At 34.2% G+C, this 17,092-nt stretch overlaps 1 protein-coding gene across 1 annotated transcript in view; it reads right to left on the bottom strand.

The window, feature by feature from the left end:
• LOC144438177 (uncharacterized) overlaps window positions 1-17,092 on the bottom strand; it is a 61,152-nt gene that overhangs the window by 3,145 nt on the left and 40,915 nt on the right. The window contains exons 5-11 of the mRNA XM_078127213.1: window positions 11,532-11,641; window positions 7,670-7,811; window positions 3,908-4,049; window positions 2,632-2,739; window positions 2,079-2,156; window positions 1,587-1,809; window positions 406-554 (exon numbers count right to left, since the gene is read on the bottom strand). Of these exons, the coding sequence (XP_077983339.1) occupies window positions 406-554; window positions 1,587-1,809; window positions 2,079-2,156; window positions 2,632-2,739; window positions 3,908-4,049; window positions 7,670-7,811; window positions 11,532-11,641 (952 nt within the window). The remainder of the gene's footprint in view (window positions 1-405; window positions 555-1,586; window positions 1,810-2,078; window positions 2,157-2,631; window positions 2,740-3,907; window positions 4,050-7,669; window positions 7,812-11,531; window positions 11,642-17,092) is intronic.

The raw sequence follows: 17,092 nt of genomic DNA, 5'->3' as shown, positions 1-17,092 counted from the left end.
GTAAATCAACATAATGAAAGATTTAGTAAATTCTTAACATACAAAAAATTACCAAAACTAGCTAGGGAGGGCTTTAGTTGTCTGAATCAGAGTTGATTATAATTAGTATTAGTATTAATTTTTATTTCAATTATTACTCGACATTTAAATACTATTGAAATCATTATTTCATATTAATTAGTCTATTTCTTACTACTACTGTTAATATCATTTCTTTTTATTTCTTCTCTTTCTCATTATTGAGCAGTTTTTTCTTGCATATTTACTTTGTTCGGTTCACAGACTTGACTACAAAAATATAGTTCAGATCTAACTATTTCTGTGATCCCGATAACTTCTTCTTTTAAATGTACAAATTTGAATTCTTTTCATATCTGGTGAATAAATCAATTCAAGAAGTCCTACCTGTACAGTATTATCATAGGATGCAGAGAACAAATACTGTCCTGATGGTGATGGTATTAAACCTGTTATTGTCCCAACATGACCAGTTATCACTCTCAGATGCTTTAGAGTTTCAAGTTCATACAACTGCATATTCTGGTTATATGTACCTATATATATAGAGAGAGAAAAATATAATGAAGTAAATTTGAACACATTCAAAAAAACATGCCTGTGAATGTTCTAAATCTAATCATCCATGTATGATGTTAATAACGGAGTACTGAGAAATACTAAATTTTCACTCTTTTCACTGCTGAAATAAAATCTGTTGAAAATATTTGTTATTCATAGATACCGTGCATACCTTCCTAAATAAGTGAAAATTAGGTCCAGGCAGGCAATATAGCTAATTTTTCTTTTCAGTGAAAATTACATCAATTGAAAATGTAGTATTTGACAGTAATTACTGTCATTCAAAATAAGAGCAAGTCGAGTAGGATAGATTGTAATTATTCCATTATATAAATAGTTGTCATTTGTGTTTCAATTCTGTGTAGTATTCTATTTCTTAGTCACTGACATTTTAATCTTTAAAACACACTAACTGTCTACAGTTGACCACATTCTTGCCTTGCCACTTATATACTATGGTGGTTTATAATCCCTCATTCTTTCTCCCTACCACTCTCTGTCTGTCTATCTGTCCATCCATCTCCTTGTCTATGTTCTTCTGTGCCTGTCTGGCTCCCTGTCTGTCTGTTCCCTTGTCTCTGTTCTGTGCCTGTCTGGCTCCCTGTCTATCAGTCAGTTTGTCAGTCAGTCAGTCTGTCTGTCTGTCCCCTTGTCTATGTTCTTCCATGCCTGCTGTCAGTCAGTCAGTCAGTCAGTCAGTCAGTCAGTCAGTCAGTTTGTCTGTCTGCCTCTCTTCCTCCCTCCCTCTCACCTACATTCTCTTACTATCAGTCTAACACACAAACTGTATTTTTCAGTATACTGTGAACAATCTCCCTTTCCATCGATACCAAAATAATCTGTATATCAATCCCAGTACAAGACTACTACACCATGATGAAATACCTAATTACCAAGCTACTCCACATTCTGTTTTCAATTGCTAGAGTACTTTGCCCACTGCGATGATAACATTACATCAATGTCAGTAAGTCCTTGATTTAGACCTCAAGGCTGAAAACACTCACCAATAATGAGATACTTTCCGGTGATACATAACGAATGTACTGATCCATGAGTGTGATCCAACTTTCTCTTCAGTGCAAATTTATTGCTAGTGTCCCAGACATAGATAGAGTTATGGCCTCCACTGTATAGCCTTCCTTTAGACTGATCTATGACCAGAGCTCTAACCCAGTGATGCAAACCTGGTATAGTATGGACCGGTTCTAGGGTTTTGGCATTCCATACCTGGACAAGAAAACACTTTTAAGTTTCTTTTTTCTGCCAAAGTTTATGAAAATATCTGTCACGTTTTCTGATAGACAGGTTCATTGAATTTCCCAACAATTCTACAAATCAAGGTGAATTCTGCACTCAAACAGCAAATCAGCTTCTATTAATACTTGCTGTCTATCACACAATCTACTAAAACTCACAACAAACTTCATTTAAAACTCACTTTATCAACAGATTTTATTTGACTTGGAAACAACTGACAGGTTATGGACATATCTTACCTTAATACATGAGTGAGATGATGAGAAGAGATTGCACCCTGCCTGGCCTAATGCACATACACAGTCACAATGAGCATCCTATGAATGAGGTAAGAAAGACATAATTAACAGTGAGCATCCTAGGAATAAGGTGAGGGAACACACTGTAGGTGAGTAGTATTCAACCACTATGTGAATCTGTACAACAGCTAGTCCTGCTCTCACAGGGACACATAATCTTGCTGGTATGGAGTTGAGACTGTCATATATATTTTTGCGGTTTTATCCATCTTGTTCTTGAAGTGCTTGGTGTTCTGTAGCACTTCTCCAAAGTCAAAGACAGACAGTATCTTGCAAGAAAACAGATTTTGAAATTTGAAAAAAAATCTGTTGTCACTATATTGTTTTTATCAAATCATAGTTGGAAACATTGATTCTATCAAGGCCTGGGAAAACACCTGATAAATCGAGGAATTCTCATTGTCTTTGATTTGCACATAATCTTACAACTACAAATCCTGCCTACAACTAAAGTCTGTGTCTGTATAAATTACTCTCATATTTTCAAGCTCACCATTCTAATCTTATGTTCAGGATTCCTTTTGTCATAATGCCAACTTCTGATAGATCGATCTGCACCAGCACTGTACAGGAAATCATCTCCGGCCAGCAGAGCATGAATCTAAGGAGTAGAGTAGTCTACAAGGTTAGTATCATACGTATAAGATAGACATAACTGACATATTAAATGAATGGATATATCTGTATTGTAACACTATCTTTTAAGTAAGACTTATGCAACCTGATGTCCAATTTTCAGTACAATTCATTTTCCTATTAATAGCCTGTTACACTGTGATCCGTGATTTTGATTCAGTCTCACAATACTATCATTAGCAACCAATAGGGAACTTGCAAACCCACCATGTTGAATGTTGCATCATGGGAAATGTGATAATAAATACTGATGAACTGGTATTGTAAACAGTACTGTTACATTGTTTGCAACCATGAATGATCAATTTCATAGTTACCCTGACGATTGTGGGAGGTTTTTTTTATCGTAGCTCCAGTTGAGGTATTATGATAACCACAGATAATCCCATAGTCCTTTGCATCTGAGCATGCTTAGTCTGGATTGCAAGTTCCCTATTCATGTGGTTTGAAAATCATTTGTTTAAACTGATTGGTTTGAAAACATGCACACAAACTGATTGGTCACATGGGGGAGTGATAACTTACGTCAGCCTACTTGACTATATTCATTATGTAAATGCACCCTCTCTGACATGAGCACAAGTCAAGAGCAATATAATTTACATATAGTGATTATGTACTATATCTACAAACAGGCATGCTGATAACTGCCATTTTTGAGGCGTGGATAAATTAATCATTTGCCATTGCTAGTATTTATAACCAGTTAGTGAGACAGTGAAGCAGAAATACAGATAGCAATGTAAAAAAACTAATTTTCCTTTGATAAGATTATTGATTTTAATATGTGAGAGTGATGGGACTCAAGAAAACTAAGACTGTTGTGAATCATGTTTGTTTTTATACTACATGGTCAACAAAGAGAGATAAAGCAGTTTATTATGTTTTACAAAGAGTGCATGAAACCAAGGGGTTGATGACATTTTACCCAGGATGCAATGCAATGCAATACTAGTAGTCTGTCATTTGACCCCCTAGCACACAATAAATGTTCTTTTTGAGCAAAATGGTGTCGTGCAAGCCAATATGTTCTTACCACAACTTCACAGGTGCTTACAACATCTGAAGTAAGATAACAGTTTCAAATACTCATATAAAAAACAAACATTGAGAAAATTGGACTGTAAACTTACTGATCCTACATGTCCTTTCAGTATTTGTACTGTGCCTCTTGCTAGTGCATCCATATCCCATATCCTAATAACACCACTATGACCTGCACTGTATAATCTGTGTTCTTTTGACACCATGCATAGGATGGAACCTTCATGACCCCTACAATCATACAAGGTAGCAATATTAGTCAGACTAAATTTGTGAAAATTGACATTAAATAAAGAAATAGTTTGGGATGGATTCAAAGTTGGAATAACGAAGTCTGTTTTATTTTGGTGACTGTGATTGTATATTCTGTGTTTTTCTTATTTTTGGACACCATGCATACGATAACCCCTACAATGACCAGCGATGTAAACATAAAGGGCAACAGCAACCAACTACTCTCTACTGTTTTCCCCAGCTACTTTTTTTGAGAATTTGTTTAAAAAATTCTTTTTTTTTCAGCCAGTATGATATACTATGTTTCCATTGTTGGACAGTTTCATGGGTCTCATTCATAGATATTACCACCTACTTTTCATATTTGACTGGCTACTTTTAAAATTAGCTACATCTCTGATGATAAGACTCATTCAAAGATGGAGTTCTCAAGTCAATTTTATTGTCATTATATGACTCCTACGAAATACATTTAAATATTATATAGAAATCAATGTGTCCTCTGAACAAATTTTGAAAATAACACATAAATTTCTTATGACACATCAACATTTTGGTGTTCCTGTATCCCTCACTGTGTGATGACTTTTAGTTAGATAGTTTTCACCATTTCGACCCAAGAGAAAAAAATTGTCTCTGATTACAGGACATACTTAGTTTGTATACACAGTATAGTAAGTGGTATTAATAAGATGACTGATCACTCATGCTGAAGTAATAGACTTAGAATAAACTTGTCTCAGTAAAACCTTGGAAAGTAATCAATATTGAAATAGACTGTGTAAATTCAGAATTCATGACAAAATATTTACAATTTCTATGCACCATTTAGATTGTATTGGTAGTAATATGTACACAACAAGTCATGAGCCTCAGAGGATGTACAGTGAACACTGGTATACTGATGGAGCAGATCATTATTGAGTACTTATCAGGACTTTAGTAATGAATAAATGTTGACATAAAGTGTGTAATTCTGTATTGAGCTAACATTGACATAGAGTGGTGGTACTCGACATACAAGTGTATATCACATGGACTTTCACTGTAGACAGTTGTTGGTTGAAAGGGAAAATGACTAATTAATACAACTTTGCAAATGAATAAAATGTCAAAATGGAAGTGTAATTCAGGAATGTCAAAATTATTCAAATTTCATATAGCTATAAATGCAGTGATTTTATGGACTATCAATGTTCACCTGTATCAAAGTTGGTAAAATCTACCCAAGTTCACCTGTATCAAAAGTTGGTAAAATCTATGAAAGTTCACCAGATTTTTCCCCTTCTGTTACCATGATGACGACATATCAAAAACCACTGTACTACCAAATATAATGTGTTGTACTCAGAACTTCATTGAACTAAAGAAGGAAATTGTTTTTTTTTTACCTTGTTCCATGGGAAAGTCAAGGACTGAATACACAATTTGACCTAGTTTATAACTTTATTTATGTTACTTACTGCAATATGTATTACCTTGATAATTTATTATTTAATATCTTACACCTCACTGTCAAATCTGTCATTACTTCTGACTGTCTTAGTCTTTGACACTTTCTTTTTTACACCTCACTGTCTAATACATCACTGTCAAACCTGTCATTATTTCTGACAGTCTTACAGTCTTTGACACTTTGTCTTTGAAGCATTATAGCTGAGGTGATTTCAGGTTACAAGAAAGATGACCAGAATCAATGTTTCATTTACCACTGAAAGTGTTAGTTTTGGGACACCTACATATATATGAACTGCATCTCATTCACGGCATGAATGTATACACGTTGACAAAGACTAAAGTATACAGCCCAAAATTTCAGGTTATAGGTACTTATTTTCCACTTCGTGTTTGGAATGAAATTTTACTTAGATAAATTTTTTGACTATGGCAAATGTTTTTTTTTTCATCTGAAGGTATATGCAGACATCACTAACTCTCTCCTGGCCATCACTCAAATGTTCTGTGCTAAGTGAAAAACAGTTACCCAGTGTGAAAGCATAAGTTTGACACAAAATAAAAGCTGCCACAAAATCAATAAAATGTTACTGTTCACTTTGCATTCCTACATGTAAGTTGTATTATTCAAAGTACATAAAATGTGATTGAAGTTTATTGTGCAATAAAATTTTTTATTTCTGAAATGATCAAGATATATTGCAAAAAGAGATTGTTAGTCGTTAAAGACAATGACCGCTCTCCTTTGACGTAAAGAATTTTAGAAAGGGATTGAGAAAATGAAGATTAAAATAATCAAGATGGTAGTAGAGTAATGTATAAATAGAACATACCGACCATGTCAGTCATACAGGAGATTAATTTGACGATTTCTTGGGAAAAGTATACAGTGAGTGTTCTGTCTTTAATTTTCATGGCACACACACTGCATTGGTCATTATGGGATATACATGTAGTTATAGGTACACGAATAACTTGTGACATTCTTGCATATTAAAGATTTGTCACAGTCAAATTTAGAAAAGGTGAAAATCATAGCAGGGATGTAGCTAGTTTGCTAATTTTAAAAGTAGCCAACAAAATGTGACATTTAGGCAGTCACATCTTGGAACGGTACTTATTAATCTGCCCAATGATGGCAATATGCTGGTTGAAGGAAAGAATTTTTTAACAAATTCTTGAAAAAGTAGTCGGTAAAACAGTGCAGCTTTTTACCGACTACTGACCCTTATCTACATTCCTGTATGGTCAAATAATTTGTGTTTGTTGTATGTGAACATTGTAAATATGGCACAATAAAAATTGACATACATTTTACAATATCATGAATCTTCACACTGAGTAGGAATATTCCCCTGAGATTTCTGCAGACATAAGAATTCTACCCTGAATCTCACAGGTACAAATCAATGAATAATACATATCCAATTTTACATTTCTCTTTTTCTCTCTACAAACATAATTCTCCAGAGAACCAAACAGTGTTGGTTGTCAATATGACTACAGAATGGTACACAGTGTATCATACAATTGTATGTATCCCCTCTAGGGCTATATTGCTTTAACCCTTATAGATGCCATAGACTTTTCATGCAAAAGACTCCCTAGGACAACGACTTTTTCCACTACCGGTAGTAAGATCTTACATACTCTACACTTATCAACTTCAACTTGACAGGAATAATTAAATATACAATCAATCTTATTTTTTCCTTATCCATCCATTACAGATATATTGACAGATGAATATTAATGTATCCGGATATAGGTGAAGAGGTGAAAATTGGGTTTATGCAAATTGGTAAACTATATGCCTATATGCAGATGTGGCCTGGGAAGGGACTGTCTGCATATATGCAGACGTGGAGTTTTGAGGGTTAAACAGAATTTATCAGGTATGTATTTTGCATCAAATGCTTTTAGCGATAATGGAAAGTTTCAAAGAAAATGATGATAGAAGTAAATAGTTTTAGTACCAATACACTTTACTGGAACTTACCTAAGGGTACAATACACTGTATTAGAACTTACCTAAGGGTACCAATACACTTTGTTAGAACTTACCTAAGGGTACAATACACTGTATTAGAACTTACCTAAGGGTTTCAATACACTGCATTACAACTTACCTAAGGGTACCAATACACTTTATTACAACTTACCTAAGGGTACCAATACACTTGAATTCAAATGGCATCATCCATTTTTCTAACTTGCTTAGAACCTCAAGACTACCGCTTGCACTGAGAGACTTTGGCTTGCCATTGTAGCTGCCTGCAAAGATACAAAAATAGTTGTTATCAGCTGTGTTGGTGGTATCTTTACTGTATAATATCTGTGAGTATTGGGAATAAAACTTGATTTGCGAAAGAAAACATTGCAATATGAGTGTTTTTTGTTAACCACCAAACACAGTACAGTCTATCTACATTTTCTTTTACACTTTGGTAAGTAAGACAGACTGAGTGGGCGATGAAGCAAATTTAAATCCTCCTAATTAAGACAGAGTACCAGCTGTTCATGACAGTTGGACAATAATTGTGATACATAGATAAATACAGTTATAAATCATAGACTGCAGTCATTTTAGAACTGAACAAGCTGAAAAATGCAGCAGTCATTTTAGAATTGAACAAGCTGAAAAATGCATTAATTTAATTATTTTGGTGACTGCTTTCTTTACTAAGCTGTAAGCATAGCTATACTTTACAAGGTAACTGTTTTTATTTTTGGAACTTATATCAACAAAAACTTCTTTTTTTTAAAAGAAAACTGAACCAAAAATTTGTAGATGAATTGTTCTTTTTTTCCCCTTTTATACGAGCCCTTACTGTAGCAGTTGATCATCAGTATTTCTGTTTATTGTGCTTTGACGTTAAAGTCTATTTAATGCAAACTGATCTGACATCTATAGCTGTTTTTGTACTCTATGGCACAAGATGTCTTCAGATATTGTACAAATCATATAGTTTGGATCCAGAGTGACAGTATATCCTGGTTGTCAGTAATTGTACATCTGTACTCTCTCATGCTAAATTTTATGTTGCAATTCACATCGTAACAATCAATGTCCTTCAAGTATTCAATTAAATGTTAGAATTGATGGCGCCATAGTTACACCCACTCAATACCATTATCTACACCATGGTTCTATTTGTATACCTGATCAGTAGATGAAGAGATGAAGCAATTCATCATGTTGTGTCACAAACTGATATCAATGCATTATAAATGTAATATACCCTATAACTGCCTCACTTTATCTCTATCACTACCTAGCACTGCTCCCTTTATCAACTCAAAGTGCCCCCTCTCTTAAACTATGTCCCATCACTGCTTTACGCTGCACCCCTTCATCAACTCAAACTGCCCCCTCACTGTGTTCCCCTCATTGCTTCATATTGCCCCCTTCATCAGCTCTCACTGCTCCGCACTGCCTCACTATAATTGTCCCAATCACTGCTTTACGCTACCCCCTTCATCAACTCATACCATCCCCTCACACTGTCCCACCCCCACCCCCCGTTTCCTACTTCACTAACTTTAACTGCCTCGTCATTACTTCGCACTGCCCTATTCAGTTGAGATTACATATGATTCAAACCCCAAACAAAATTATATACACTTGTCCCCTTTAGTGTATCACCATTGTGCAAAGTTTAAATGTAATTTGGCTGCATGTAGCACAATGGAAAAGACGACACAGATATACCACATACACATGCACACATATATGAGCAGATACATATGTATGGATGTGACTTACTGCAAGAACTCATTTGGGCACTGCATGAAGGAAAGGGAGGGGGAGGGTGAGAATGTAACTACTTGTTGATTTAGAACAAATAAGATATACAGGAAAGTACAAGAATTCAAACAACTCTACACAATAAAGTAACGTAATAAGTACAAGTGTGCCATCAATAATTACTACATTTAGTAAATAATTACATAATAATTTTATGGACAAATCTTAAATTCAAAATAAAAATTCTTCCAAAGTTTATTTTCAAAAACTCTTGCCATGACTTGGAAACCTTGAAGATATTTTAGAATTGATATGTTGATGACCTTAAACTAATTTTGAAAAGTCAAAATTACTTGAAATATTAGAGAGGTTTAGATGCATGTATTTACGTGTGTTCTAGATGCATAGCATGATATAGTCACATGATAGTCACATGATTGAAGCAACCCATGTGTTCTGTATCAGATGTTACTATGCCAAAAGAGTGGTCTATGCACAACTGTAAATATGTGTTAAGTTTTTGTCATTTTTCTTTTATTAAATGTCATAATTTTTTGAGTTAAATTTTGGAAATGAAGCTGTAGACAAATTTTGTTTTTTTTCCTTTGGGTACTTAACTTGCATGACAAATATCTTAAGTACAGACAAGTTTGGAAAACAAAGTCATGTGCTTGGCCTTCTGAACAGAAACATCTGCACATTCCTCTGTCTTTCAACTTTGTGTTTTTAACACATAGCTAAACACAACTCTATAGGAGTCATTAAGTGTACGCCTGCATGATAATGCTCCCATGTGCGTAGTATGCATTCTAACATATATCTAAACCTCTTTATCACAAAGCTAGAACCTTTGAGTGGTATAAAAAGAAAGTACACTTGTGTACAGTTTTGATCCTCCAAGAATCCCGTAAACCTGGATTGAGTTCTTTGATAATATCTATCTATCTATCTACCTATCTCTAATACATGTCAGAGATTGATTGCATCTATGTAGCAATGTAATCAGCCAGGGATACATCCATTATAACTTTGTACTCAGCTGGGAAATCAAAGCCAAGGAAAATACACGCTTGAGTTATGAAGCAAAAACACTCGGTGAATTTTTTCTGAATAAATACCGCTGTTCTGGAAATTAGGTTACATGTTTGTTGGACCACATAAAAATTATTCAAACTATACAAAAAATTGGAGTAGTGATTTTGATACTACATGTATTTGTAATTTCATGACATCTCTACATCAAAGAAAAATATGGAAATGGTTGGGCAGCACCTAACAGATTTTAATTCATTTAGAAGAAAAGGTTAACTTTTCAGAACAGATCTTTGTGTCAAATGTTTTTTATCCAACAAAACCCAATCATGTATGAGTGCCAGTATGGTGTACTCTAGCCTGTAAGATTCAGGCATTCCTTTCACTTATATAATGCATAGCGAGTGAATACATAAACAGACCAAAGGCTGGACCTCTAACACTAGACTGGGTGTACTCTGGGTATTTGCACCAATGTCTGAAGTGATCTCTACTGTACTCTTGTGAGTGTGGTGAGTGAAAGTTTAGCAGAAAAGATCGCAACAATGAGTATGGAGATGGTAAACCCAATGGTAACACATACTTTAGTATAAACACTGATAGGAGCCGTTCTGGTTGTTGGAATTATGGATTTGACTGCTCCCAAATAATCATGGTTTACGTCTTTTACTATTAGAGATTACTTATCTCAGTTTTTGTTTATGTTACTTGGTTGGATGTGACTTTATGAAAAAACATTTGATCATTGAAACTTCATGTAATATTGATTTACATCATGCACTGACACCTGCCACACAAGGGACTAAGGGATGATCACACAAGGTCTCAATATGCAAACTTTGTTCGTTTGGGGTGGGGTCCTGGTGTCAATGCGATTACTGAACTTCATTTTGCACTTCTAACTAAATTGTGAAAACTTTCTCGCCTTCAATTATAACAGGTTTCTGTATTTACTACCGAGGTGTTGATAAGTTGATAAAAGATGTGAGATATGGTGCTGAGTTTCTGGTAGTATGTGTTTACCATCATGTTTTACATTGCATCAATCATAGTGGTGTGACCAGTACAGTTTTCATCATATTTCACACCACATATAAACATGTGATGTCACACTTGTGAACGTTCGTTTAGGGAGGGGTTTTGTCCTAAATGAATGAAGTTTGTTTATTGAACTTGAGTGACATTGTGCGATCGTCCCTAACAAACTTGGCCATTATATCACACACACTATCAATTCTACTTACTGTTTATAAGTTTCTTAGCTCCATTGGGAATATAGGCAGATATAATTGTCTGTTGTTGTTCCACAATGTGTTGAACTTGATCATACTTCTGCTGGAGATTATTTAAAGCACTGTAATATAAACAAAAAGACACACATGATGAGAAGGATGAAATACTTCTGGTTATTTTTTTTAAATAGCTTTTTCTTACATAGTCAAATGTGCCAAAAGAAGCAGGACTCAACAGAGTGTTTGAGGCACAAATGATTTTAACAATTTTGCTGATTGGTTGAATCTTTCTAAAAATATTTGCATACTGTAATCACTTCAACCAATCATGATCATGTACCGGTATATTCATTCAGTGGACATGCTCATCTCTAAGGTCTGTACTTAGATGTGAATGTATGTGAGTGTACATATATGCCTATGTGTTTCTGAGTCTGTCTGTCTGTCTGTCTCTCTTTCTCCATCTCTGTGTATGCTGTCTGTCTGTCTGTCCGTCTGCCTGTCCATCTGTCCGTCTGTCTGCCTGTCTGTCTCTCTTTCTCTATCACTCTTTGTATGCTGTCTGTGTGTATACATATACTCATCTGTCTGTGCATGCATGTGTCTGTTTGTGTACCATGTCTGCCCAGAAACACATTCACATTTCACATCACATAAGAGAGCCCTCTTACATTCAGATTTTGACATTTATCATTTCCTGCATGCACAGAATTTGTTTTATCTGACATGAAGTGTTTTTCTAACTGCATTGAGTACGCAATCTACAATCACTGACTGTACATAGTATTGTTATATACATGTATTTGATGAAACATATCCACAGTTTAGAATAATTCAATTAATATTGTCAACTGAGTGATCAGAATCACTGAATTACTCTAAAATACACACAAGTAATGAAATCAACGTTATAAATACATTCCATACATGTAAGTTGTTTCAAGGTATTAAATCTATTCAGATTAAACCTTAAATTATTCCTAGCCTGGTGCCTTAACAATGACAAGTGAAGTAAAGAAAGGTGTAATCCAAACGACCTACACTTCAGCAGCTACCAGAATTTCCTAGCAATATAGCATTCTTATCAAATTTATGTTGTCTAACACCTAAGGTATAGAAATAACCCATGCCAACATTCCTACTACATAATTAAATAACATTACATTCCACATAAAAACATGCCTGAGGTGTGATGTCACTTTAATTGACAACTATAATTATAAATGTCTACTGTACCACATTAACTTGCAATATTGTGAAAAGGAATGGAAATTTCTGTTTTATAGCCAGAAGGATTCTAGTAACATAATTGGGTTTTAAAACTATATGTAAATACCTCCTTTATTTAAATGAGTTGAACCTATCATGGACAGTCCACTACCATTACATTGACACACTGGTAAAATGTGAGTAGCAATTTATGGAACCAAGGTCTTCATCAAAAAGGTGTCAAGGAAGCTAATACTAATAGTCAACTTTACTGAATGACATATATTGGCAGGTAGTGCAGCAATATAGAATACCCTCTTTCCTAGTGATATTGTTTTTACAATACTAAAATTCCATCAACTCAATCTTACCCTTGAGTACATCTTTATCGTTAAAGGACAATGTTAGCTTAGGATTAATTTTTAACATTTAGGTATGAAAAACAATTGTCTAGCAATGCTACTATAATACTAGAAAAACGTGGTCAAAAACAACAATTATAATTTGGGCGTGAAAAGAAGTTGGTTCCAAAAAAAAAGAGTGATCCCAATTTCAACCCAATGGTTTCACTGATGAGTAAAACAGTAATTCAAAACCACGGGATTCAGACATTGGGGTTTAACAATGTGTATTTGTCTGTTTAAGGTATATATTAAAGTTACCTTTCATGTGTAGTGGAATTAAAGAGCTGGACAAGAGAACCAATATTACTGAGTTGTAAAAACATTACCTCTCACTAACTTATCTGTCAACACACTTACTACTACTACTACTACTACTACTCCACTGTTGTTACACATAAAACTTTTATAAAGAGTTCCTGAACGTTCTCATGTGGATTTTCTTTCTGGTGTGTAAAACCCGTGTGAAAGTCATTTCTTGTTTGTGAAACTTTTTATTCCTGTGAGAATGAGCGTTTATTGTTACCATAAATGAAAACAATCTAGCTATCATGTATCAGAGTAGACTGTACTACATCTACATTGCATGTATGAATGTTGTTCTTTCTTTAACTGTCTGTGTTTTTTCTTCATGTTTTGACCTGACCTGATCTGTGCTATCACTTTCCTTGTCGTAATACAGGCAAGCTAATGTATATATTCTATTGTACAAACCACTATATTTAGTTGCAGTGCAACACAGGTAAACAATCGCATTGTGTAGTTTTAAATGTCACTGTGTGGTCATTTTCAGTCTTCCCACACTAGTAATATCATAGGAGTAGAAAGACTGATCATGTCAGGAAGCTGTATGACCCCCCCCCCCCCCAAAAAAAAAAAAAAAAAGAAAAAAAAAAAGAGAAAAATTGAGAAAAATGTGAACAATTCACTTACAATGACATTTTTAATACCAATACTGTCAAATACAACATAAGTTTAAAAACTTTCTGACAATCATATTTTTTTGCATGTTCTTTCCACATATCTCTACATGCAAGGCACAAAAGTGCAATAATTCTCCCATATGGTTGACATACCGAATTAAATCTGGCCACTTTCATTCTACATTTATGTATATCGACATAATCTTTTCAATCATGATATCCTGTTGTTTTTGTGGCATACTGAGTTTACACTGTAATCACAAAAATAATCCTTGGTTATCACTTTAAAGAAAATAACCCAAATGTAAAAAAAGTTGTAACAGTTTTATTCTAAATATATGTTTTTGTATTTTTTTGCATGTATGTATATGGTACTTAATGAATTGAAAAGTTCTAGAAAAAATGACATCCCAGACAAGTACCAATATACTAACAAACCCGAGGGACTACAGAGTTTAGATTCAGCAAAACAGTGTCTTCTACATTTCGTAGGTTTTTCATTACAAATTACATAAAAACAAAATATAGACACTAATAGCAGGCAAGCATATAAAGTCACACTCACTGTGAACACAAATCAACATCATTGTCAAACTGACAAATAGTTGCTTTGTGTTCACAGTGAGATTAAATGTAATATTTCATGTGCATCTATGCTATCAGTGTCTATATTCTGATTGTGTAATTTGGAACAAAAAATGTTGTGTGATGTATTGTCCCATGCAATTGAAATTCTGGTTTCTGGCTTGGTAGTATAACAGTCAGGGGCTCATGAATAATGCATGAGTACAAAGCAAATAGTCAAATGCCATTGGTCCTTTGTATAGTGGCTCAGATCCTTGTTGAATGTTCTCCTGCCAAATCATACATCAAGTCCTCTGACAGATGATGGTGTGGTGAATATCATACATCCATGGAAGATTGACATGGAAGGTGTAGATGGTTATAGATTGGGTTAAGTGTAACAAACCGCTAATAGAAAAAAATGTCCCATGAGATAACTGTATTTACACACTTAATTTGCAAAAAAACTCTCAGTAATACTTTAAAAGGTTTGTGATGGCAAAGTGCATATTTTTCAGGAAGAGATTACCATTGATGCATTAAAGTTCTAATTGCATAAATGTATAGATTTATTTTTTTAAATGAACAGCGTTTAGGTTGATGAGGATAATTGTGGTTTTATAATTAGTTTGTGTTTTAAATGTATTTGACAATAAACAAGTTTTACTTAAATTCAATACCATGGTCAAAAGACTGAATTATGTTTGATACATTCTCACAAACAAGAGCTGTTATTCCTTCTTTGACACAGCGAAATAATGAATATGTTAAACCTCTTGGACAGTGTTGTAAAAGAGGCTGTGGTTAAAGACAACGGTTTGATATTGAATTTGTCACATTCTTCAGAAATATGGAAAGCGTATGGTAGCAATAACAATAAAATTATAAGAATACTGTGAACTCCTAATACACATCGCCTTTCTACAATAAAAGATGATGAATTTCACGTATAATTAATACAATTTACATAAACTGCTTCAATCATTTCCTTCAAATAGACTTTAACCCTAATTAAGATTCTTTTTTTTTCAAATTTTTAAAGTTATTTTGAACAATTTGATTATGAAATCACACGTGAAATTAGTAAATTATGATCTAAAGTGATATGAACATGTTATTGTTCACATACAGAAATGTAAAGTCAGTCATTTCAACTTTTATGACAAGTATGCAAATGTATAATTGATATGCATAGGACATGCTAATCAATATGCATAAAAGATAAAACATACTGATTTGCATCTCATTCATATTAAGTATATGCTAATGCATCACAGTGGCTAATCGTTGCCATGTTATATATTAAACTTTGTTTTGAAAGTCTTACAAAGTGATTAGGCTAATGGTATACATGTACAGCATTTATATACTGACTGCATTACTTTGCAATAAATACCCAAAGGTATTATCAATGTATAGTTGTATACAAAATAAGTTTCTGGGGACTACATCATGTATTCATTATTTACCTCTGTAGTTCAGAGTTTACTTTTCCTCTATAGATGAGACTTTCCGTATAAAGAAAGGTTAGCTTTGAGATGTAGGGCAACAACATCCTGTAAATGGCAGGTGAACAGAAGGAAACGCAACAAGGCAGGAATACATGTACTTTCCCAATATTGTATTCCCAGGGCTGTTCACGGAAGTCATTACCTGTTCTATTACATGACTTTTGTTAGTAGCATAATACTGACCATTTAATTCTCTTACAAACTACCATAACACTGTACCATGCCATATTTCATCTTTTCTATTACTGTATGTAATTACAGTTGAACTACTTGCACACACACATGAAGCCTCTTGTCCAGTACATAATAGCGTTTTTTTTCACCAAATTTTCTGCAATTTGTGATCATTATATAACACAAATAATATTTTACTTCAAGTCATGAGACACTCAGTGTGCACAGGATTCCTGTGAAGGGACATTGCAGGACTACAAAATTAATGATAGTCCAGCATCAACAGACTACCAATTTTTGTCATGGGGTTACTATAATTTGCAGCTGGTAGCCAGCTCAGGCTAAATAGATACTCTTTATCTATAATAGATGGTTCTTTAAGTATATTAGCACCTACATGTATTTCCCAAGAAGTCCAGTGAGGGCCATCCCTCATGGGTGCAGTTTTAAGGGCAAACTACAGATGATTGTACAAGGACGGAAAAGATGGAAAATTTTGGGCCATAAAATTATTATGTTATCACATACATATATTGTATTTGCAATCATGGGATTCCTTTATTTTCAGTTTTGGAACAAGTGACTATGGGTCATCATCCTTGATAGGCTACCAATTTGGGAAGTGTAAGTCAATGTGATGAATCCTGCTTTGAGTTACATGCAATGCAGTCTGTAAGATACAGACATTCATGCCATGCTCAGCCAGCACCATGGTTAAGAAGCCTGATAGGGCTGAACAACACAGCATATCTTACAGTCTACATGCTATGATATTATCTGCCTTCATGAAT

The sequence above is a fragment of the Glandiceps talaboti genome, chromosome 7 (assembly GCF_964340395.1).
Source record: "Glandiceps talaboti chromosome 7, keGlaTala1.1, whole genome shotgun sequence".
In the NCBI taxonomy this organism is placed as follows: domain Eukaryota; kingdom Metazoa; phylum Hemichordata; class Enteropneusta; family Spengelidae; genus Glandiceps; species Glandiceps talaboti.
The sequence above is the reverse complement of the archived record's forward strand: the minus strand, read 5'-3'. Positions and strand labels throughout refer to the sequence as shown.